Raw genomic sequence first — 26,034 nt, 5'->3', positions numbered from 1 at the left:
CACTGCTGGCTTCGTCTCGGAACGGGCTGCCTTCAGCTCAGGAGGCAGCGGCCAGGAGGCCTGCTGGGGCCTGGTGCTTCTGGATATAGGTATAGGGATGGGTATAGGTGTAGGAATAGGTACAGGTATATAGGTATAGGGATATAGGGATATAGGGATATAGGGATATAGGGATATAGGGATGTAGGGATGTAGGGATATAGGGATATAGGGATAGGGATAAGAAGCCTGACAGCTGGCGTTACCAACTCGCCCCTCAGCTTTGCAGCCCGTGCAAGGTCTCGAAGACCCCCACGAGCCCCCCCGGCCGCCCGGGACCGCGGCAGGGGGCACAGCCCCGGCCCCCCCCGGCCCTCGTCCCCGAACCGCCCGCGGGCACGGGCTGCAGCCGGCAGGGGGCGACGGCTCCTCGCCTGCAGCACGGCTCGGCACGGTTTGGCACGGCTCGGAACTGCACGGCTCGGCTCGGCACGGTTTGGCACGGATCGGATCGGCACAGCACGGCTTGGCTCAGCATGGCATGGCTCCACGGCTCGGCAAGGCACGGCTCGGCACGGTTTGGCACGGCTTGGCACAGTATGGCACGGCATGACTGCACAGCACGGCACAGCTCAGTTCAGCATGGATCGGCTTGGCACAGTTTGGCATGGTTCAGCACGGCACAGCTCGGCTCTGCACGGCTCCACATGGCACCGTTTACAAGCATCAGGACAGCACAGTTTGGCATGGCTCAGCATGGCACAGTTTGGCACAGCTTGGCTCGGCACGGTACGGCTTGGCACAGCATGGCACGGCAGACGTGGCAGCGGGGATCCGCAGGTTATGGCCAGCCACCAGCAGACACGGCCCTTCTGGGTCCGTGCTTTATCTGTGGTTTCAGGCCTGACCCCAGGCAGCGCCGAGCCCAAACCTCCCTGGTGGGCAGGTGGCACCCCGTGTGCCCCGCAGGCACTGCCCGTTTGATAATCAGTCCCACCCTCTCTTTTTGGGACAGCTGGACCTTTGGGAAGAGTGCTGTTTATTTATTAATTTAATAATAACAATAATTTTTATTTCAATGAAGCACCAAGGTGCTGCAGGCGTGGCTCTCCAGGTGGAAGTAACAGCAGTGAGCTGAGACCTTTCTGCTGCTTTTGGTGCTTTTTTAATTTATTTTCCTTAAATAAAAGGCAGGGACTGGCAGGGAGTGGGAGAGCCCGGAGGGTTCAGGGGGCACGGCGAGGGGAAAGGGGGCCGGGAAGGGAGCGGGGAGCGGCAGGAAGGACGGACAGGGCCCGGCCGCGGCCCGTGGCAAACAGGAAGCCGGGCCACAAGCCAGGGCGCCTGCACACGAGGGGGAAATGAAAATGAAAAGAGGAGAAGCGGAGCTCCAGCCTCAGGCACATCGGTTTGATAAAACGTATAGAGAGGGGCGGCGCTGGGTTTGGGGCGGCCGTGGTCAGGGAGCCAGCGTTCCCCCTCCAAATGTCATCCAGAGACCCCCAGGAGAGGTGGCAGCGGGATGAGCAAGGCCACAGCAAATACCCCAAGATTTTAGCTCAAAAAATACCACTGATCACAACGAGTTCATCTGCCCGCTGCTTTATTTTGGATCCCCTGGTTGCGTACAGCCATTTGGACAAGCTACAGGCACTAGGTTTGAGTTTCCACCTTCTCCTCCGAAGACAGGCGTTTGTCTGGCAGGCTGCAGCCAAGAGCATTGCACACACATCACACCCACACCACTGGCCGTGGTGATGTGTGCCCGCTTGGAGAAGAAATCACCACTGGCTGTCTGCTTCTTTGGGGTGAAAAGGCCAGAATTAGGTTACTCCACTTCCCGGTACGCAGAACGGGATTACGAAGTTAGCAACGCACTGGTCAGGTGGCAAATCAATAGGAGAAACGTTTAATAATGGCTTTTAAAAGGCAGTGTGACAAGCAATGTAAGTAATTCAGACAGGCCACGGAAGGGACGCATCCATCCTCCCAGGATCCACACACTCAGCCCCAGGAGGGGACACCCACCGTGTCCCTGTGCAGACCCAGCAGCTTTCCAGGGCTCCAGGCCCTTGTTTGCAGCTCCTCCATGCACGTGGTTTATCACTGCAGCTGCAAACATCCCATTTCTACACCCCAAGCCCTGCTCCTGCCCCTATAGCCCCTGTGCCCACGCACGGTGCCGAGTGAGGACAGGACTGAGCTTCACGGCAGAACCCTTTACACAGCATCCTGCAGTTTCCCTCTCTCAGCACCAAAACTGTGATGCACTTTACATATTTTTGTCCTGACTTCCAGCACATAAATGTCAGCTGCCCCAGATGTGACTGAATTAATAAATCCGGTGTGTGCAGAAGCCCAGGGCCGGTTCAGAGGTGGAGGGAAGATGGCAAATCAGCAATTCCGCCTGCACGGGACCCACGCGCCTCATTTCCCAACCCTGAACGTTTGCCCTTTCACATCAGGGCCCAGCACCCCGTGGGCTGCCGAAAACAACCCTGCTGGAGCCCTGCTGGGTGGTCACCGGCAGGAGCCCACGAGGATGGAGGGGCCGGGGGCCACGCCGGGGCCTTTCCTGTTTTTTTGCGAGCCGATCGCATCCCCGCTGCACCGCCTCCGTGCCGGCACGGTTAGTTACGGCGAATAAACGCCGCGGTAAAAATAGCAGGGTCAAAATGCCCCCGCCCCGCCGTCCTCCCCCACGGAGGCCAAGCCTCCGCACTGCCCCCGTCACCGTCACCGCAGGCTGCCCGGCCTCGCTGCTGAGCTTTCCGTGGTTTTTATCCAGCGGCATCGCACGAGGATGCTCTCCGTGGGAGCGAGGTGGGATGCCCGCCAGCCCGTGCCGGGGCTGAGCACATTCCTCACCTCCCGCTGAAATCACCGGCAATTTTTCTCTTTTTTCTGATTTTTTCATATCCTGCTGCTACTCAGGTGATGCCCTGAGCTGCCTCGTTTCGGGTAGACGTTGGATTTATCCCCAGCAAAAATCCCCTCTGGCTGCCGCATCCCAAAGGGGCTCCGGGGATGGGGCGCTGCTGGCAGCACTGGGGTGGGAAATGCTCTGCTCAATGAAAGCATCTTGATGCAGAAGGGAAGGGCAAGAAGGGAAAAGGAGAGGTTTTCCAGCTTGCCTGGGGCATTGCCTAGCTCCTGGTGACCCTCTCCTTGTAAGGGATAAAAACTAGGGCACCTGAAACCCCTCCATGGGGATGCAGGAGAGCAGCTGGGATGCAGCAGGGGATGTGGAGCTGGAGGAGGGCAGGACCCTCCCCGTGCCCCTGGGCTCGTGGCACCCCAGCTAACCCCTGGTTGCGAGCAGACAGACATTATTTCACCTCCCGATGCTCGGGGTGACCTCGGGATGTGCGAACGCAGCCAGCGAGGGCCCGGCCAGATGGGAACGGCTCCTTCGTGTGCCTTCTGACTCATGCGATTCGTGTGGGTGGCAGAGAAACCGCTCTGAGAGAAAAAGGAATGGGAAAGAATCCGCTGCTATATTTAACCACAAATAATAGGAAGAGGCTGAGCTTTTGGGCTAAGTTGTAAATAACAGTGAGATGAAATCATCTCAGAAATTCATGACTGTATCGCTGCCGCCCCTTGAGAACCGGCGTGACTAATGAGGACCGTGGCTTGGAAAAATGTTGCCCCCTGTTTAAAAAAAAAAAAAAAAAGATATTTCATTATTCCAGGCCACGGCAGCGATCCTTCCAACTGTGACAAATTGCTCTTTATTGCCTTTTGGTTGTTACCGTGGTTTAATATCTTTCAGCGTTGGTGTGTTGAAGTGGAACACGGTGGCCGGCAGCGCGCCCGCCCCCATGGGCTGCCAGCAGGGGCCTCGAAACGAAACCTCTGCTCCTGGACAGTGCTGAGCCCCGGCCATAATCCTGGAGCATCTGCAGAAATTAATACCTTTGGCTCAGAAGGAAAAGAGCCATGGGAGCAAATCGTGCCTATTACACGAGCGACTTCGTTGTGTGTGTTGTACGAGGAGCCGCTCGCTAGTTGTAGCGCTGGAAGCCTCGGCCAAAGGCAGTGAATGAACGGGAGCCGTCCCACAGATCGAAGGGTTCGAGTCCCAAATTGCAGTGAGGTATTGCAGGGGGAGAACGGGCACGAGCCAACTTTGCTGATGCTTATTTTGAATAGAGGGAATAAAAGAGTAAGTTAACTGCAACATGGAAACTGGGATGCCTGACAGCACACTTGATATCGATACAAGCTTGCTGCGATATTTCCACATTTTATTTATTTGAAGAAAACACATTTTGCTTCTGGAGAACATCCAGAATTGTTAAGCAGAATAAATGACCTAGTCTGGGAAGGAATCGCAGTCATGCATGAGTGTTTGAGCCTCTCTCTCTCACTTTCCCTTTTTTTAATAGTCTAAAAGAAAATATTTGCTGGCAGTAGAGATTTCTGGGCTGTGAGGTAATGGCTTTTTTTTTTCTTTCATACATATGCAGAGTCATCTTCTTGTTTCCTAAGCCTTATTGCAGTTACAGATGTGCTCAGAAAATATGAAGTAATAGAGCCCAGCTATGTGTTTTTAATTCAAGCAATTCAGAGCTCGCCCGAACTGAGCAGCGCTTGAAAGCAAGCTGTGCCTGGGCATTTTTATGAGCTTCTGTTTTTACAGAAATTTTTAAAACTACTCATTCTTTACTTCGGCAAAATGCTTTGAACGTTGTGAAGGCCATCTAGGGTTGAGCTCGTTTCTGTCGCAAACCTGGGTTGTCATCCACGAGCCGCAGGATTACTTCTGCTCACAGTGCTGCTCCCTGCGCTGAGGCTTCCAGGGTCTTGCCAAAATGAGAAGCCCCTGCTTCGGCGTGCTTTTTCCCAATTAGTTTTCCCATATTTGGAGGAAACATAAAAGAAAGGGAAAGGCAGATGTGAAGCATCGCTCTACAAAGAGCAATTTATGTAGCGGGCTCCCATGAAGATGGGTTTGGAGTTACACAAGTGCCAATGGTCGCTGGGAAAATTAAGCCCACTATAAAATAATTATTATGCCCAGTCAGCTCTTTGGCACCATTTGAAAGATCTGGGAGTCAAGTATTTAATAATCTGCTGCTCCAAAGGGGTCCATGCATTTCTGCCGGGGTCATTTGCAGGATGATAACTGTGCATCCCCCAAAAAATGGAGGAAATTGACTTCAGCATCTCCTTCCTAGAAACCGCTCAGCAGCCCAGGTGTTTGCTGGAGCCCCGTGCACCTGCAGCTGTGGGGGAGAGGCCCGGTGATGTGGCAGCTGGTGATGAGTTACTCAAGCTCAGCTCGTTGTTCCTTGCAGCCTCTGCCCAGGGCTGTTCTGTAGGGAACCTTTTCTCGCCGTCCTTGAGCCTGAGCCCTGCAAAATCTGCAGCAGGTACGGTCGGTGTGAGACTACCCAAACGCGAGGATGACAGCAGGAGTATTGCTTACGGGTATCAGCACTGAAATCACTGCAGGTCGAGTAAACAGGACAAAGGAAGCTGACCCGGCACACGTGACAGCACGTAGGTGGCGTAGCTGCTGCCTATCAGATCTGGCCTGATCGCCTAAAAGGAAGCCAAGCAGAGAAGTGCTGGTCATTTTTTGCCATGTTTCACGTTAGTAAGTTTTTCCATGGCTGGAACAGAGCTCTCGCTCCTCTCCCGGTTGCCTGAGGAGTTCTGCAGTTGAGCTGATGGGAATCAGCAAAAAACACAGCCGAGGTCTGGGGTTAGTGCAGAACACGTGGACGGATACAGGGGTGGAGTGGGCCCCCAGCAGCACGGGCACTCAGGGCTCAGGCACTGCTCGTCCCCATGCCCTCGGGTACCACTTGTCCCCACATCCCCAAGTACTGCTCATCCCAGCACCTTGGGAACTGTTTATTTCCATGCCCTTGGGTACCTCGGCAGCTCCCATCCCTGCCCCAGCCCTGTATTTAATGCCTCGAGTCAATCCTGGAATATTAATACATAAATAAATAAGTGATTTTTTAAAATCATTTTTCCTTCTATTTCTAAATAACACCAACATTTACCAAGAGATCTGTTTCAAACAGCTGCCAGCTCTCCCATGATTTGCTATTTATAGCTTTGACTATTCTGAAGTGAAATAAGGCAACTGAAAACAATGCGGCTTTAACGAGCCAAATTGGCCTCCCAGCGCATCGCGCTGTAATGGAATTGAAATTTGTCCCCTTTTCAAGCAGCAGAACACGGTCGGGTGCTGCTGGGGCTGCCGTGCTCACCTCGCACAACTTCACCTCTGCTTCTGCAGCGGTTCGCCTCGTGCCCCTGGCTCAGCCCCAGTTGTGGGACCAATTCTGGTCCCAATTTGTGGGCTCAGTTCTGGCCTCACCCAGCTGCGCTGAGACACCCGCGTCTTGCCAGAGCGCTGCCTTCTGCTCTTACGTGGTGAAAATTCCCAACTTTTTTTTCTTTTCCGTAGAGATAAATGGTAAAGGAGGTGGTCATTTCAGTTGAGTGGCCCAAAACAAACACCGTAGGGGTTTACATTACTTTTCAGGCAGATTCGCCAGATATCCCCCCAAAATCACGTAACGGCTGGCACCAGGCCGGTAGGATGTGGCTCTCAAATTACTTCACTGCTTGAAGGAGCGGAGTTCACAGCTTTGAGGCATTTGCCATTCCTAGGACCCACTTTGTCAGTGTAACAGCAGCTTTTCATTTCCTATTTTGCTTCTTTTGGAACTCGAAGTACCGACACGTCATAATTCTATGGAAGGCTCTTTTCTATCCCCCTTTACCATCAGCATTTCCATTCACTGTTAAATAGAAGCTACGTGCTTTCTGAAGAAATAGCTAGACCAAGTCCCACAGGATTTCAGGACATTTTTTGCTATCTACAAGAGCGAATTTTATCTTTTACCAGAGTGCAGGCTGATAGGTTTGGATGACATCCCAGCGCAGCTTAAGGCAGAGCCGGGGAGGCTCCCGGCACAGCTGTGCTGTGCATGCATCTCACCGAAACCCCTCGCCTCTGAATCCCGGGTCAGCTCCTTTCTGGGCAGTTTCTGTTAAATTCGGTGAGAGCTTCACAGATGCATCTCTACTCTGCTTTGCCAACCAATTCCTTGTCAATGGTCCTCACCAACTCCGCCAGTTTCCAGCAGGGACGATGCTCTCCTTCCAGCTCTCTTGGGTAGGGCCACGCTCAGCGGGCATGGGGAGCCTGGTCCAGGATGAGCATCTGGCTGGATGAGCACAGGTGAGTGACTTCATCTGTCCATAAGGGAATAACAGCCCTTCAAAGTGCCGTGCCATTCATTAAGATTTCTTGGTTTGGGGTTTGAAATCCTTTACAGTTATAATTTGCCAACCTTTCTTCTGTCCAAGCATATCACACACATTAACTTCTGGGAATCCCCCAACCCATGCTTGCCATTTGCAGCACCTGGAATAAGCGCAGCCAAGATGGTAATGAAAGCTAAACGTGATGCAAAGCAATGTTAAAGCAGTAGTCCCTTTTATATTTTTATTTATTTTGGTAATCCACGAGGATGTGCTAAAACCTCTTGTCACTTCTCTTTGTTGCATTTTAAGAAGCTGAGTGAATTTGCTGCTTCTACTGCACTTCCAGCTGGCCCAGGAATAGAAGATTGAGTTGAGATACTGAATATTTTTTTTTATCACTGCTAGCTTGGTTTTCACAAATTGCTTACGTTGCATTACAAATATAAGCCAGGTTTTATAAATCTAACATTAAACATTTGTCATTAGTGACATTTGGGGCTCAATTCTGGAACTAATAAGTGCTTTCTGCAAGTCAATGGAAGATGAAGAAGGTGTTCACTGTCACGTGTACTTGATGTACTTGGGAGCTTCAAAGGAGCTACACCAAAATTGTTGTTTTATTTAGCAACAAGGCAAATCAATTGGGAGATTCATCTAATAATTCATCTGTTGGCTACATTAAAAAAAAATAAAATGCTTCATTTGATTATTTTTATTATGAAATTGATAAACTGTGCAGAAAAGTGTCATATAGTCATTTACAACACACAAGAAATTCACCTGATACATAGATATTTAACATTTTTATGGTAACATTTGAAGGATTATTCTAAAATATGAATAACCTGCTCACATCCTTATATTGGCTCACATCCTTATAAGGGCTTCTATAAAGAACATCTAACATATGCAGTCACTTTCTGATGTAGAACACAAAAAAGTATGTATTGATGAAATAACACACATGTAAAAACAGTATTTTAAAATCAAATGCTTTGGGCTGAGAAAATATGTGTAAAGCTCTTGCATATTTTAAGTGAATATGACATTTTAACCTTTAGGAAGCGCTGAATATCATTGTCAATTAAATGTGCTAGATGCTACAAAACCAACCCATAATGCTGTTTGTTATTTCAAACAACAGTCAAAGCAACTTCCATAGTATATTGAACAATTTACACAACCTTAGAAAATACTTTTTATTATGAAATTGCTTTGCTAAGAGACAAACCTGAGTTGCTGAAGCAATCTGAAAAATCTGAAATCATCGATTGAAGAACTTGCTAATAGATAGATATTAGCAGAACTGTGTACAACCAGACAACTGCAATTGAAATATTCTTCTGTAACTGACAGGCCCACCCTCTTTTTATTTATTTTTTTTAAGTTTTCAATGCTTACAGGTTCCGAAATTCATTTCAAGGCAATTTAAACATGTCTTCTCAGAGACCCCTGAGGTTGCAGAAATAACCAGATTACAATAACCAGATTACTGAACTGGTTGCTTAAACAGGGAAATCGGTACTCAGCTAGGGGCAACCAATGTTAAACAATTCTTATGGCAATGAAAATTTAAAAGCTAATAATGGAAAGACAAAAATTAACTTCCCCTTTCTTCTTGTATGTACTTATTATGGATTACAGTGTAACTATTCACTGGAGTTAGGGCATCAGAATGTAAATCCAGCCTGAAGTGAGACTGTAGTAAATAATTCTGCCTGTCATCCAACAATTAACAAGAACTACATCAACTCGAACTCCTGTTCCCTGCAAAATGTTCATTGATTTTTACTAGTTTGCCAAAATATGACAGTACAAAATACTCACAAAGCACTTACTAATATTGCCAAAAGGACAGTTATTGCTGCACAGTTACACTAGCTCTCACTGTGGCACTGGCTGCTGCTTGTTCTCTTTCTTTAGCAATTTCCATCTCTATTTTGGCTTTGATTTTATTCCAGTCAACTTCCAGCTGCAAGAAAAGAAAAGTGAGTACAACAAGGTCAAATAATATTGTGTAGATAGGTCAGACAGATAGGTTCACTGGCAGGAGAATCTGAAGTTATAAAGTGACCTTACTGATCTTTATATAGCTCTTCATGGATGTCAACTTACACTAATGGAATGTACCAAGGCACAGATGAGTTCTAGCAAACTGAGCTTTCCACCTTTAAAATTAAAAGAAAACTTGACATATTTTAAAAAATATTACATCTTACTGTGTAAAAAAACCCAACAACATTAAAACTGGAGAATAACTTGGATCAGCTTACATCTAATTGTAATGAAATCTGTGTCCTATTACTCAGATTATACCTTTATCAATAATACATACAGTAGCATCTTTTGACTGTACCTGAAGTCCACCAAGTAAACTGTTGGCATATCACACTAGTTATTTGATATAACAGAAATCAGACTTCTGCCTGAAATTTGCCTTCTATATCAAGAAGTGTTTCAGCTTTATTTAGGCCTTTCTCCAGCTGCAGAGAATTGTTGTCTTCTGGTTGTATTCTACTTCAGCGAAACTTCAGACAATAGATACAGTACAATATCCGTGGTACAGTTGGGTACAATAGTTGTCTTTGTATCCAAAAATGCCTAACAAGAAAGCATGGATCATGGTGCATTTGATGACTACAAAAATATGTCCAAAAACTGGACAAAAAAGTAATTGCAAAGTTCAGCTTCCCTGCTGGAGAATGAAGACTGTCAAAGATAGGATGGGGAAAAAATCTCAACTGCTGCACAGGGAATTTCCAGAGTAGCTGTTATCCTGTTAACTAAGTCATGAAATAAGGAAGATTCTCTGCCAGGGAAGATGTAACTGCAATACCCACATTCTCATGTGAAAAGGTTAATCCCTCAATTCAGGATGCATTTGCTGGGTCCAGGTGCTTTGGATCTGATGACTGAAATCTTTATGGAGCTCTAAGAAAGAATGTGTTTGCTTTAACAGATGTCACGCAGATGCTAAACATACCACGGAAAGGGCTAATTCTACCATCCAGCCCAGAGAGCTACTTGCCAGTGAAGCCAACAAGCCTTGCCAGTGACACCTAGTAACTGCCAAGATATGGATTCTCAGTATACATATTAGGTACATAATACCTTATATATAAAGACGTGAGATATAACAACTAAGCACATTGTTTAGATTCCCTATCTGATCGCAGATCAGTGGTCTCAGCTGCAGTATAGAAAAGACCTTGGTTCTTAGGCCTGGAGGAGTTTTTGGTGGTGAGAAAAAAAAAGTGAGATCTTTCTTTTCCCAGGGATGGAACAGCAACACAAGAACTTGATTTTCTCTTTGACGTCCTCGTCATTTTCTTCTAAATTTGCTGCTTGAGTTTGGCAGGCTGCATTAGCAATTTAGTTAGCACAGTAGCCAACAGCATCAAACTGACTTCATTAAGTAGGTCCCCTCCTAGCTTCAGATCCAGCAGACAAGACCTCCAGGACATGGATATGGAACACAGCTCAAGGACTTGTTGACTCCAGGAACTTCCCACACTCTAACACCCAATCTTCAAGACTGAGTGTAAGGTGAAACCCCTACACAGGCTCTACTCACATCACTCTGCTCACACCCTGTCACTGACAAGATGTTATTGCTTAGGAACCCTTCCAGCTCTCTTGATGATTTAAAGACAAGACAGTATTATCTAAAAAGTGTCCGTCAGAAGCATCAGGGGATTAATATGATTTTTGCTCAGTAATGGATCTAAAGTACATAGAAGACATACTTTTAGCTCAGCAGCTGAAAATGCTGCACAATAAGAGTGGCTGGAATTTGTTCTGTTATTTTTCTGCATTTTCTAGGTAAAATACTGTAGAGCAGTTCATCAGGCAGCTAGATATTGTGCAGATTTTTATTCTTGCTTATGAAGTGAAACATCCTCAGAAGTGCTAAAAGTTAATGACTTACGTTAGAAATCAAGCCTTGTTGGAAGTAATGGGCACTGTCCAATTAAAGGATCTGAGCTAACAGCTCAGACACAGCTCCTGATCCATCAGCTACTGTGGCTGAAAGGATCTGCTGAAGTACGTCTGTTTTCACAGCTGCACCCTCAAAATGCTTAGGAACAGCAAGGGGAAGGGCAGGAGGGACAAAAGGGCTCAGTGAAATTGCTGTCTAAGGTACACGTGGTACCTCTCATAAAGGTAACACACTGAAGGTACTCCAGTGGAACCTGAGATACTTTTAGCTTATGAACAGTAAGATCTCTCCTCAATCTTTAAGATCTGTGAAATGCTAGTACATTGAAATAACTTAATGATTATGGAGAGGCTTTCCAGAGGTTTGAAGAAGTATTATATATGGCTATTTATCATATTTGGCAGAACAATTCATAGTCCACTCTTAATATATATATGGTTTCCTTCAAAGTTTATTATTGTTGCTATCCATAAAAGTATGTAAAAATGCTGAAGACGTTTAAGAAGTCTGCATTCAACCATATTAAGTTCTAGCTCCCTGTTTATAGAAAACAACTGTGCCTTCATTTGTACAATCTTTGCCAGATACTAAATATGTACATTCCATATCTGTGCCTTCAAATAAAACACACACACAATGATGACTAGGCAAGTAGCCACACATCAAGCTATGAATTTGCACTCAATCAGATGTAAAAGCTTGAGATTTGTGTCCGCATCTGAACCAAAGAAGGAAAAATGCAAAAATAACTCTGCCCTCAAAATGGCTACAAAGAACAGGCTGACCTAAAGCTGTAGGGATAATCCCAAGGAATACTTACACCTTCTGCATACTGCAAAAATCTTTTGTTTGTTTCTTTTTTACCGAAGTCCTCTAGGAACTTTTGTCGATAAGCCAGGACTGTGTCAACATGGGTCTTGTGCTTTACTGCTAGCTCTAGCGCCCTGGAATAAAACAGAAATGGACTTGTCAGGCTATATAAATGTTCTGGCACAACTACAATCACCACAGTTTTGCAAAACAATACACTGAACAGCATTTGGGCTGCAGGCAAAGATTCTTAATCTGTAGTGCCAAGCAGTTTCACATTAGTATCCATCACAGGTTGATAGGTTAAAAGTAGCCAGTGAATGTGACTGTCTGCTTTATGATGCACGCTATGAAAAATAGGCAACAATTTATTTCTGTTGACAAGCTCATCACATCATTGGAGCTTGACAATAAGAGTCTTTATTTCAAAGAAATAGAAAAAGAATGCCTAGAGTTCAGCACTCTCAATAAAAGGAGAAAAATTAATCATTTTTAATAACTTTATAATAGGAACGAACATATGCATTTACAGCACAGGCTACACAGAATCTAAGAATATTATATAGGTGGGAAAGATTAGCCATTGGACTAGGATAATTGATTGCCCTCATGTCTGCTTTTATCTGAATTGTATAAGGAACACTTAACACTTGAAAAGTTTATTTTTTACATGATGCATATTAAGCAACATGATCAAAAATACAGATATGAGGGGGAAAAAATGTTTTGCCCACAGTGAAATGCACATAATAGCAGGGCAATTAGTAATAAATAGCCTCAGAAGATTCCTTTAGAAAACGTGGGTTCTTGTTTAAAGGAGAAATTCCTACTTTGTTTTCTCATTCCTAATTCATATTTCATCCACCTACACAGTGCTGGGAGTCCGAACAGCCACATACCTATTTTTAGCAACAAGACATTTCAAAACAGCTTCAGTTCTTTGGGGGTCACATACAATTTGAGGTATTGCTAGGGACTTTTCTGTGTTAACAACATAAAAAAGTAAAATGCTACTTAAACATGCTTCTAAGCATGTTTCAGACTTTTTATCACAGAATAATTTTATCTTCTAAATCTGATAGAAAACAATTAATTTTACTTCTTTAGTTATTGTGATTATCTTTTTACAGCTTGGAATAATTACAGACAGAAAATTAATGAGGAAAGCACCTGCAATAACACAGTTGAACTAAAAAAGTTTACAGGTTACCTTAGTACGACTGATTATAAATATATTGTGTTTAAAGAAATATTACCTATCCCAGTTGTAAAGATTAATGTTGACTTGAATAGCTTGATAAATAAGGCCTGTTTGAAGAAGCAGGGTTTCAGCTTCTTGTGTGTTTCCACTGAAGAGGAGGATATGAGCCATCCTTGACTCTTTCGATGGAAGATCTTTGATGGAATTGATATACTGAACTTTGTCAATCTGTCAACAAGATGTACGATAGTTTAATAAGGGAAATCAAATAATTAAATACATTTTGCAACTATTAAACTCAGAAATACTCAGAAATGGTTAACTCCATTTTCTTACCTCACCAATTGATGCATAGGCAATTTCTGCTGTAGCCATATCTTTATTGGCAACTGCCATAGCTGCTAAACATGCCCACATAGTTTGATCCTAAAATTTAAAAAAAAAAAAAGCAATCCCTCAAACTTTAAATATTTAGCATTATACCATGAATGACTTCTCAGAGGAAGTATGTAAGTCCTGAAAATAATGTAGAAAAATACAACATTCCTCAGTATGCCATTCACTGCACTGTGGTCTAAGCCTCTTATTAGAAATCCACTATTTAATCATTTCTCAGATATTCCTCACTGAAATCTTTGATGTTGTGATTGGCTGAGACTGGCAGTGTGGCTGAATGAATCATTAGTTTTTGCCCTCTCAGCCAGTAATGAATTCTTGCCATAGTATTATTTTACAACCTCATCACTGGTGTTCCCATCACTACTTGTGGAACTACACTGGACACCAGAGCACTGAGGAAGGTTAAAATAATTATTCTAACCTGGTTCATACCAACCTGGCTTCACAAATAACTACCGGAACCATAATGCTGACAATAGCAATAATTGTTCATTTGTAGTATAGGAACAAATTCTTGATAGTGGAACAGATTATGACTCTGCTGAAAAGTAAATAAGAGCTTCAAAATTTCCATCTTTCTATCTCCTTTGTGATATTTTCAGTTAATTTTATGTTTAGAATTAAGAATTAGAAAAGCTTGGTGGTAATGGTAATAATATTACACCCTGTTCTCTATTTGCATGCTTTTTGCTTTTTTTTTTTTTTTGTGCATTCTTAAAGAAACCCCATAAACTCAGAAAAACATCTAGGAAAATCCTAACATTTTCATATCCTCCTTTTTCACATTTAAATACACTACAACAAAAGACCTACTACTTAAGCATCTTAGAGTATCTTAAGATACAATATCTGAAACCAGCAGGCGGTTATGTATTCAAAAATATAATTTTGAATGCACTTGTCAGCCCATATGCACTCTCAGAATTGTTTTTAAATGTTTTTGTTAAGTATGTTTGATAGTAAATTTGAAAATAAACTTTTTTTGTAATGTAAATAGGTTTTTAAATGCTGCAGAGAGAACTGCTGATATAAGAATAAACAGCCACATTGAGTATGTTCTAAACATATTCCCATATCCTGACTTGTAATCAGTTTTGTATGAAAAAAATAATGGTAAGACCTGTAAAGTCAATGAAATACAGAAAGTTTACCTACAGCTACAGCTTCACTATCAACAGAAAGAAAAATACTATGAATATTAATTACGACTTATACAGATGTTTTGTTTTCTATTTTTACAGATGCTGCAATTAGATTATTCAAAAAGTTAACACTATAGTATGTTGGAAATCCCAGTTCCCACTAGTGAATACTGGAATAGAAGCCTACTATTAGAAAGGCAAGACAAAAAAAATAATTATACTTCTCAATTATTTGGATACGTATTGATTTATAAAGCAAATACACATTTAAGGTCATGATAATCATACAGAAGTGCTCAGTTCTTTTCTAGGAGTAGCAAGCAGAGGAGTTAGAATAGCTAGGGCTACTCTGCTCTCGTGAGCCCCCACCTGCACTACTGCGGCCAGCTCTGGGGCTCACAGGCAAGAAAGACAAGGACCTGTTAGAGTGTGTCCAGAGGAGGCCATGAAGATGACCAGAGCCTCTCTGCTGCGAAGAGAGGCTGAGGGAGCTGGGGTTGTTCAGCCTAGAGAAGAGGAGACCCTGGGGAGACCTTATGGTGGCCTTCCAGTACCTAAAGGGGGCTGCAGGAAAGCTGGGGAGGGACTGCCAGGGAGTGCAGTGACAGGGCAAGGGGTAATGGGTTCAAACTAAATGAGGGTAGGTTAAAATTAGATATTTAGAAGAAAATCTTCACTATGAGGGAGTGAGGCATGGGAGCAGGCTGCTCTGAGAAGCTGGGGCTGCCCCACCCCTGGCAGTGCCCAAGGCCACACTGGATGGGATTTGGGCAGCCTGGGCTGGTGGGAAGGGTCCATGTCCACAGCAGGGGCTTTGAGGTTCCTTCCAACCCAAACCAGTTTGTGATTCTATGATTTCTATAAAACAGGGGGTAGGAGGCATGGTTTAGTGGGATTTTTCTGTTTAAAGACTGCCAGACTCACCTCATCTGTTGCTGTTGCCTAAATACATACAAAAGAAAGCGAAGGAAAAAAAAAGTGAAATAGAATATGAAAAAATACTAGACAACTGTATGTGGAGATACAGAATATTTTTAATCAGTTATATTAAGGCCTATAACTTAAGCTTATTACTAGCTTCTGTGAGTACCAGTACTTAATCGATTGGAGGTGAGAATAAACATAAGATCTGTATAATTTTTCACCACCAGCCCCTAATCATCAATAACAAAGCAACACGGAAATAAGATCTAACATCTGACATGTAATCAGCATTATTAAAGTAATATTCGAAAACAAACAAAACACATCAGTGAAATTGTATCTGAATGTTGCGGATTATTAAAATTTACCTTGACGAAGCGACATAATCTGACAGCATCCTCCCACTTAGAACTACTAACATACTCATGAAGAATCACAGGGTAAGGCGAAATATTAAGGTGAATAAGTGAACCATCTGCTCTTCTAATTGTTATTTGATTTCCTACAAAATGTACAATCTGGGGATTTTTGCTAAACTCACTGTGCAGAGAAAGAAAAGTCAGTTAATATTCACTTCTTTTGTGCTGAAAAGAACATTAGCTACTTAAAGGAATCTTTGTTTTCAAAACTACAGTATGATTATACTTTATTTTCAAAGCATATACAAATATAAGTAACTAGTTATTCAACAGTTATACCTATTGTAGTGCTATTGTTCTCTAAAAATAAAATGATAGCTATGCACATCCACTGGCTGTTAGGCAAATGCAAACCGTGTATTTGTGCAAAAATTAGCTTATATATATTTTTCAGTAGAAATATATTTAGGTTCCAATAACTCTTAGAATGAAATCATGCATTCAGGCATTCTTTATGAAATATTTCCTATCACATATACATGCTGAATATAACATGGGAAGTAAACACCATGAGCTAGAAATAACATTATGTACAACCAGATGTCTTGAAACTATTGATTTAGAAGATACTTTAAACAGATCAATTATCTTTTTTTTTTTTTTAAATAACTACGACAATATTTTGAGATATCTGATTAAAATTTTGCTTCTGCATCAAAATGTTATTCTACTTTTAAACTGCGCATCAATATTTCAACTCCAAACTTTATGGTATACTTCATAAAACACTGTTTCTTCACTTCCTAATCAAATAATGTTAATGTTGAAGTAATTTTGAAAGATGCAACCTGGCTTCTCATCCTTCAACTGCCAAAACTAATATAATTCTTTAAAGAATGAGTAATCTAGTTAAAAAATATACTATACTTTATATATAAGGACATATTACCTTGCATCTTTTTCGTATAGAGTTTTTGTCAAAAGATCTTTATCTACATAGACTGTGTTGGGGTAGTACCAGACTGTAAAACGGGTATCCTGAATCCCACAAAGTATGTTAGATGTGTCGTTCCAAGCCAACGTTTGAACCATTGTTCCTTAATTTAAAGATAACAGAATAAGATTCAGTTGCACAAGAACCTTCAAAATAAATGTATACTTCTTTAAACTCTACTGGAGGAGTACGTACTTTGTACTTACTGGATCATCTGTCTACAGAACTTAGACTTTTAATTAAAAATATGAATATATATAAACTGTTTGCTTTTACAAGAAAACGTCTGAAATATTCTGTATTCAAACAGCTTGAATTATTCTGAAGAACACCTCCGTCTGCTATATCCTCTTAGTTGCTTACCCTATTATGCAGTAACGAGCAATTAAATGTTAACAACTCCTTTATATGTAACATATGAAAGAGTTATCAGAATTTAGATAGAATGTATTAAAATTGTTTCTATCACTGTATCATATGAAAGCCAATCTTTTTTTCAAGTCCAATCTCACTAATAATTACAAAGCAAAAGTTTGTCTCTTATACTAGATAAAAATCTGTTTCCCTGGTAGCATGCTGATTAATGTTATTTAGATTTTTTTCTCACCTATTTTGACAATCTTCTGTTCTTTCCCAAACCTTTTAACAGAAGTGATATAAAGGTCTCTGTTCTTATCAATAAAAGCTATTTTTCTTTCACTTGTAAGTCCTTTCTGGTCCAAAGCAATCTCCACAATTTCTGTCTAAAAAGAAATATAAAAATATCTAATTTTTATTTTGGAATATCATATCATGGAAAACGTGATATTCAAACAAATGATTTACTAAAAACAAGGCAAAACTCCTGAAAAACTGGATTGTGCAGACTCTTTGTTATGTGTCGTCTCTGTTGAATGAAGCATTATATAAATTGAATTTCATGCAGAGTAGGACAGAACTGCAGCAGAGAAGAGTTCAGAGTTTAATAATTTACTACAGAAGACTGCAGAAATAGAAAGGGCAGTCCAAAAGTAAAAGCAACATAACTGTTGATCCCCCCTGTAGTTTCAGTCTGTCATGTGCAAGTGAAAAACTCTCCTATACCTGAATAAATCCTAGAGTAAATCTCTTGGTACATGAACACTGCATAGAGAATCTGACTTTTTATTTTATAAGAGTCAGCTAGAGTTATCAAGCTGCTCTGTATTAAGATCATAAACTTTAATAGGCTATTAAATGTATTAATATCAGGCAAAGCATTATTGATTATTAATTTCAAAATATAACAGAAAAGAGACTTTCTAGGTTTCGTCTTACCTTATGTGTTAGAGGCTTTCCATCACCCAGTGGTTTTCCAGACAAAGCATCAAATATGTAGATAACTGAAGGACAAAAACATGGTTTATTAGTTAAAATCAACAGCTCTTTACAGGCTTTTCAATCAGTTCCATTTGTCTTCAGAGTATAATAAAAATGTAAGTGGATACATATTACTGGGTGCTTAGTTTACCAAAAACTTTCACGCTCTGGTCAAACAAGAATCTTAGTTTGGAAAATGCAGTCATTGTAGTCTGCTGAGCACAGGGAGGAATATTCTCATTTTGCAGTCAGAGTGTTCTATGAAAATTCCCAGATGTTATTTTCAGGGCACTGATAGCCACTGTAATATATAATGAGAAAATTAGCACTTTACTCCCTATTTAAACTCTAATTTAAACATTTGATTCAGCATCAGTTCATGGAAAACACAGATGTAACAGCATTTCAGATGCTTTCAGATAACACGTCCCACCTGAGGATTTGACATGCTACCTGTTAGCACACACTACAAAATGAACATGCATGCTCACTCCAAAGGATGGCGATGTTAACATGTTAATCCTGCTGCGTCTTTCTCTCACTAGGACACAGGATGTTGCTTTGAGGTCAGTGGTTATTTAGGCAGGAAAAAAAAAAGAAACTGTAAGAGCAGGTGTTCAGAAAGCATCGGTCGAGTTTGCAGAGGAGGAAAAGAAAGGGTTTTGCACACACATTGCTCTTGGCAGCTGGTTAAATATACAAAAGAAAACGAGTTGTTCCTGAGAAGTGGTATTTTTCTCACTTTTATGCATGGCTCCCTGCATGATGTTTATTTTGATCTCGCTGTACAAACCAATTCTGTTGCTTCTATAGTAGCTATAGGAAGTGAGATTAAGGGGGGTAAGAGAAATCTACTGTACCTAGCTGGCAAGTGAAATGGATTAACTTTTTGTAATCAACAATGCTTATTACAGTATTTCAGATGTGTGATTTTTTGTATGTGTGTGGGTGGGGTTTTTTGTTTGTTTGTTTGTTTTTAATCTGGAAAACCTCAACATCACTTAGAAGCTAAATGATCTCTTTTTTTATACCTATAATTTTAAAATATGAACAAAAGGTGTTCTCTCTCTTTGACCATTCAGAGAAAGAACAGGTCTTGTGTGCCTTCAACACACACGTATTTTCATGGAATAGCTGGTCACAGCTAGGGCCAGGAGCTCCTTTTTGAGAACAAACTCTCCTCCCTCTTCCGGCTTCCCTAGAGAATGAGGAAAGACACTAAGTGCACAGATACACGTCTTTTTTTTTTTTTTTTTCTGGATTACTGGAAGAGGGAGAGTATCCACATAACGACACTGAAGTTATGCCTGTCTGTGTTTGGGAGTAAATGGGCTTGTAAAGAGCTCCTGGCTCTGATGTGCAAACTGCTTCCTGCAGCACGCTCAGCTCTTAGATATTTCTATAATGCACTGCATTATGAAAAACAGACCTGCCCTCAAAATAGGGCAAAGAAAAAAATGCTTCTGCTAGGGTGAGTTGAGAAGAATAAACAGGCCTAGATAAGCCACAGCTTCCTGTGCCAAGAATCTGTTTTCCCATGTGCTGGCATATTATAAGGCTTTTTACCACTACTGGTGGGATTCGTAGCAAGAATAGGGAAAAATAAAAATACAAATCCCTGCTTATTAGCAGAACAGAAGTTGCTATCAATAGTTTCATTTGGTGAGCTTATTTTGAAAACATAGCCAGAAACCCAAGCTCTGTATATTAAAATTTTGATGAAGATTAGCCTGTTTGCAGAACTGGTTGATTATATTTTTAGGACACTAATAGCAATGATTTGGAGCTGGAGATGCTCTTGGGTTTTACTCAGGATGATGGCCAAAGGAACAGGGTCAGAGAGTGGATTTACCATCAAAATCTGAAGTTTGTGTAGATAAAGATACAGACAGCACTCAGTATTCTTGTATGAATTTTCTATGTTTTCTTCATTTATCCATAATACTTCTACTGTTTTTATCCTAACTGTATCAAAGGTGTCAATATGGCAATAAAGGCTGTGTTATACATACTAACATATAAAAAACCATACATACACTTGTGCAATATAAATACACAGAGTAAACAAGGCTAGAAAAAAATCCAACTTCTCACTTATCTGTTTATAATTGTTCTGAAAACCACTTATTTCTTCTGAATAATTTGCACTAAGATATATTGTTACTTATAAAAGTCCATTTTATTATTATGGAAGAGCCACCGTGCAATATTTACTGCAAATATTCCATGGTTTTCCAATGCATTACATGCAGCTGGAAGTTCAGAAACATACATATATTCTCGTTCATTTTTTTTAATCAAAGGTAGACAAGACCCATCATTTTTAAGTCATTTTTATTATATTATTATCTTTAATTTATACCATCAATAAATTCTTTATGCTGTATGCTTATGTTTTATAATAATTATGCTAAGTATGGAAAACTAAGTTTAATGCACAGATGCTGAAAACTTCATAATAAATTATTAGCAAGCATGGAACTATCAGAACTGAGAACTTACCCTTTTCATCAGCCTTGTCTTTTACTGCCAGGGTATCATTACTCAGCGATACTGTCTGGGCATTTAAAATGTCTGTTCTCATTCCTGGAAATTTTGGAGAGGAAATTAATCTTCCTTCATAGGAATATAAATAAAGTCCTCCACCATCTACCAGAAGAAAATGCCTAAAAAAAAAAAAAAAAGCTAATTGTTTAATAATATAGAAAAGAAGGATGACCATTTCAACCATTTGAAGACAATTGTCTAATATCCTGCTAATGTTTTCAGTTAAATGACAATTTCTAGGCCTTACATAGCTGACACTCTGAAAGCTCTGAGCAGATGACTTCAGTTCTAATGTGAATGTTATCTTTTTCCATAAGAAATATTTATTATCTGGAATTACTATGATTTTATCAGTTATAGATAGTTTAAGATCTGATCTTATGATGCCTGATGACACAGCATATAACTACACACAGTATTCCCTGCACTTCACCACATATGAGAACCCTGACCACTGGTTTGTGTACTTTGTGCATATATTTGAGTAAAAGCCCTAATATTTACAGCTAGCTTTGAAATAGTATTATCTGTATCATTTCCTTCACTATGACTGGATTATAACATAAAGAAAATAGAAGACACTGTTAACAAACTTCTTGCCATCTATTTAGATGTAGAGCTTCAGTGAAATAACTTATTTGCTAGAACACGTTGCAATCTTTTATATAGAATATAAATAATTCTGCATAACAATAATTGTTTGTTAAGTACAGTATCTATAGTTCATAGACACAAAACACATCCTTTTAAAAAAACAAGCAACAAAACTGTTGGTAGACTCCCAACTATTGTAAATATCATTGCCATTGGCACCAAATGAACCACCATCTGTTTGCACACAGATCTGCCAATGTAGACATATTTTACTAAAATCTTGGGTTCAGTTCTGTGGAGTAGGGATCACCTTCACTGCCATAGAACCTGTATCATGTTTGCAAACTATACTTTTAATTAGCAGCACAAAACTTCATATCTAGAATTCGATCTTCAGAATCCTGGCTACTTGTTTCCCCTTCCTGTGCTGCAGTCTCTCTGCAGTCCAAGACATACGTGTTTAATCTGGGGCACTCAAAAACGCAGGGAGTATTACACTGCATTATGCTGGAAAAGTTGTCCAAGAATACTTGCCCATGAGAATTAAGACTAAAATTGAAACTGAAGATTTTTGAATTCTGCTCCTATTCATAGTCCTTTAGAAGACTCTCCTACAAAAGCACATGAAAGGATCTCTGACAAATGAATTTCAGGAAATACAGATTAAAACATTTGTAAACTCAGAAAAAAATATTGCAATTTATTGTAACTATAGTACATATATGTAGGAAAAACTATCATTTTTTAAAAAATCGTCATTTTAAAAAATTCATCATTTATTTTTTATTTTGCATACCTGGCAATGTTTCTAATAAAACTTGGAGGCCAAAAATAAATTCTATAAAATATATTCCACTTCAAAAAAGCAATATAGAACATAAAAAAGAGATGTTACTGTAATATAGGAAGATTTACTTTCTTCCATAAACGAGTATAACCATACACACATGTAATATATGATAAAATTCATTACCACCATCACAGATATATGTCAAATACACTGGCTAAGCCTTCAGAAGCTACCTACCAATACTGTATATTTTTGTCTATTTCTAAAATTTCCTGTGTGTTATTTTGTTTTGTTTCCTAAGAACTTGGTGGCAAAGTTTTTCAGAAACACATGTTAAGAAGTATCTAATGAACATTACAGTAAGCTACCTTTCTGCTTGTAGAATCAAAGTAACTGTTCCTTCCTTCAGGTCAAAGATAAGTGGTGTATTCCAGTTCTTTGTACTACAAGAAAAAGAAATTCATCATTTGTTAAAACCATTATCATAACATACCATTGTAAATACAAAGTTGAATTCACTAAGTAAAGCACATACATTTTAATCATTGTTATAAAGGGAGTTTTCCAACAAGGAAAATGGCATATAAGAAGCCAAGTAACACTGATAACTGTGCAGTATGATCCAGTAATATTTCTGCTTTCTTTTTTGCATCCCTTCACACTACCTGTAGCTGACCTAGGAGTCTGAGTGAACAGCAAAATCATGTTTGTATGAAGCAAGTACATTTTTAAAGTACTTCTAAATCGCAGCTCAGCTCTTACAGTGGTCTGGAGTCAGGATGCACGCCCTGTTACAGGCTGGATTATTGTTCAACGTAAGTCGTCTCGCTGAGCTGATTAGTTGCTTCAGCAGTAAACTTTAGATCTCAGCATATGAAACAGAGTATCATGTTCTTAAAAAATGATGTAGGATTGAATCATTCTGATTTTATTCCAAAACAACTGGCATGCCAGAAGCAGTATTCAAATAAAGTCACTGGATGGAGTCACCTAATGGGGACAAATACATTTGCATCCAGCCATCATTACTGCTGCCTCTAGCTGAAAAGAGCAGAAATATTTGTAGCCACGTGTTGGTGCATTGACTGGCTGTACAAAAAGCCAGAAGAGGCTGGAAGAAAGGAGGACAGAAGGAGGGCAACTGTACTGAAATATATTTTGTTGTATATGATGCTAGACAGAATATTTCAATTTGTTTCAAAAACAAATTGGTCATGAACTACTGTACTTCAAATAAAGTTTCTGCTGCTTTCTTACAACAGTTAAATAAATTCAAAAAAGCTTCATGAATACGTATTACTTACGAAAATACGTAACACTGAAGAGAAGTTGAGACAACCAAATGCCCATAGTTCAGAGAGGCCTTGATAACCCTGTCACGGAATTCCAGCAAATCAACGGCATCATCAATAACGTTGTGCACCTAATTGAGAAAAATCTTTGGTTGAATAAAATGTCAATAAAATAAATGAAAAATATTGAATATTATATACTTTCTTATTATAAACACATGCTGATACTGTTATGCCATCAGTAGAAGAACAGAATTATATTGGAATAGGCACTTTCACAGTACTGGTAGGAAACTTAAAACACAACGGTTCTATAAATTCTGAATAAACAATGAATACGCTTTTGAAACAAATTTTGGGAAAAAAAATAAAATTTGCTTTAAATGTAATTTTTATCTGTTAATTTGCTGTCTCTGTGAATTGATGTTCTATTCAAAAATCAAAAGCATAATCACTGCTGGGTACTCCAAGAGTCAATTGTTAAAAACAGAAAAAGCACAACAGCAGGAATGCTTAAGGAATAAAAGTTACTCAGGATGGACTTCCTTAAAAGAAAGAAACAAACAATTAATGCTTAATTGGAACACAGAAGGTATAAGCAAAATATAATACATGGAGCTGATAAAAGCATCAGTGATCAAGGATGTCTGAAAGTTCCCATTTTAACACTCACTGTTCAGCTGGTTAAACAATTTGAAATGTAATAAATACTTCAGTGATCCCATCATGATCCCATCTGAACACTTAGCAATAACCAAGGTTTTGATAAAGATATACTGCCTAGTTACTAAACAGTTCTGGCTATTTAACATACTAAAGAGACATTTAGGATATGACCTTGCTAAGTAGGCTGTGTTGTTTCTGTGAAAATTTGCTCAGATGACAATGTTACAAGAAAATCACAGTTTGCCTGTAATCAACACAGACTTTTGAGCTCAAAGACGTCTTTAGACTGTAGCTGCATGAAATCTACTAGGGTGGTAATTTCTCCTTGATTTCTTCCATTCTTCAACCAATTGCAAAATGAGGATTGAACTCAATTATTATGGAAGTCTAGAACAATTTCCAAAGGCATATTAATTTTTGTGTTTACTGCAGTGATGTGTCCCTAATTAACTTTGCCATTGCAATAATAAGGACAAAAGAATGCATCTAGAGAGTTTTTGTAAATAAATGTACATTGTAAATAAATACAATGTACATAAATATATAGAAATAAAATAAAATAAAATAAAATAAAATAAAATAAAATAAAATAAAATAAAATAAAATAAAATAAAATAAAATAAAATAAAATAAAATAAAATAAAATAAAATAAAATAAAATAAAATAAAATAAAATAAAATCTTGGATCAGGGTTAGCTATCCTTCCTCGGTTGTTTGCATATTCAAACTCCCTGGAGTTATTAACAGAGCCCATCTGTTACGAGTCGATGTCTGGGAATGAAAGAAGAAATATGAATTTTTACCTGCTAATTTGTCTTCTGTGTTCCCAGACACTGACTCATATTATCCCACCCACTAGACACAATTGTTATACAGCATTCCTGTTGTTACAACTTTTCCCAATTACATAGTCAACATGAAAGAATCGAGACCAAAAAACATTTAAGGGCCTAATTAGGAATTTAGGAACTTGAATTTGATATTGAAAATATTGGCCTGGTGTCTAATATCAAATGTGTAATTTGGAAAATTTGTAAGATGGAAATCTTATATTACCCCGCTGTCCACAGAGCAAATGTTGTGAGTCAGTGTCTGGGAACACAGAAGACAAGTTAGAAGGTAAAATTCATATTTTTGTATTAATTCCCAGATATTTGGTAACCTAAATGTGGATCCAGGCCAAGATTTTTCAAAGGAAGGATCCTGAGCTTAAGCTCCAGAAACCACATGTAGGGCCTGCTGGCTTCCAGCAGCGCTGAGACTTGGCAGCTCCCCCGGAGCTCGGTGCCTATGGCTCAGCACTCAGGGGCTGGAAGCACCCAGCGGGTACCTGATGTGTGTTATATGATACATGACAGAGTTCTGTACCTTTGGAAGATCTGGATCTAGGCTGTAACACAGCATCTGGAGCAGATAAGCAGCTACAGCCAGCAAGCAAATGGATCTGGAAACCCGCTGAGACAGCAACATTCATCATAGCTTCACTAACGACACGGGCACAGCACACCTACCTAAAGGATCAGCTGTTACGAGGTGCATCAGTCCCTCCAGCAACCCACGAATGCAGGTAAGGCAAAGAAAGTTCCTCTGTATTGTCTACACTTGGTCATGCAGCTTCATCTTTGCTGACAGTTACTGTAACACTATTGAAATAATACCATGCTTTGGTTTTGGCCCATGTATTTGTATTGTTTTCTGCATAAACATTTTCATTACACTTGAAATTATCTCTCATAAGCTGCCTCCCACAGCTAATTTCACACGTTCTTCAAATGGGCTTTATTTTATTCTGGAGGATAAAGTACTTCTGGCTCATCTGGCA

The 26,034-nt window shown here is 40.3% G+C and overlaps 1 protein-coding gene across 2 annotated transcripts in view; it reads right to left on the bottom strand.

Moving 5' to 3' along the window:
• Positions 1–7,939: 7,939 nt before the first annotated feature.
• The window catches only part of IFT80 (intraflagellar transport 80), a 44,083-nt gene continuing 25,988 nt past the window's right edge, over positions 7,940–26,034 (bottom strand). Inside the window, exons 8-18 of one of the 2 annotated variants that reach the window (XM_084291706.1) lie at positions 23,558–23,676; positions 22,622–22,696; positions 20,825–20,988; positions 18,281–18,345; positions 17,592–17,727; positions 16,940–17,087; positions 16,000–16,171; positions 13,503–13,592; positions 13,222–13,394; positions 11,976–12,099; positions 7,940–9,187 (exon numbers count right to left, since the gene is read on the bottom strand). In XM_084291706.1, the coding sequence (XP_084147832.1) occupies positions 9,074–9,187; positions 11,976–12,099; positions 13,222–13,394; positions 13,503–13,592; positions 16,000–16,171; positions 16,940–17,087; positions 17,592–17,727; positions 18,281–18,345; positions 20,825–20,988; positions 22,622–22,696; positions 23,558–23,676 (1,380 nt within the window). In that variant the 3' untranslated portion in view covers positions 7,940–9,073. The remainder of the gene's footprint in view (positions 9,188–11,975; positions 12,100–13,221; positions 13,395–13,502; positions 13,593–15,999; positions 16,172–16,939; positions 17,088–17,591; positions 17,728–18,280; positions 18,346–20,824; positions 20,989–22,621; positions 22,697–23,557; positions 23,677–26,034) is intronic. The other variant, XM_084291707.1, reaches the window with a different exon arrangement.

This window comes from Netta rufina (genome assembly GCF_964035555.1).
Source record: "Netta rufina genome assembly, chromosome: 9".
NCBI classification, from domain to species: Eukaryota; Metazoa; Chordata; class Aves; order Anseriformes; family Anatidae; genus Netta; species Netta rufina.
The sequence above is the reverse complement of the archived record's forward strand: the minus strand, read 5'-3'. Positions and strand labels throughout refer to the sequence as shown.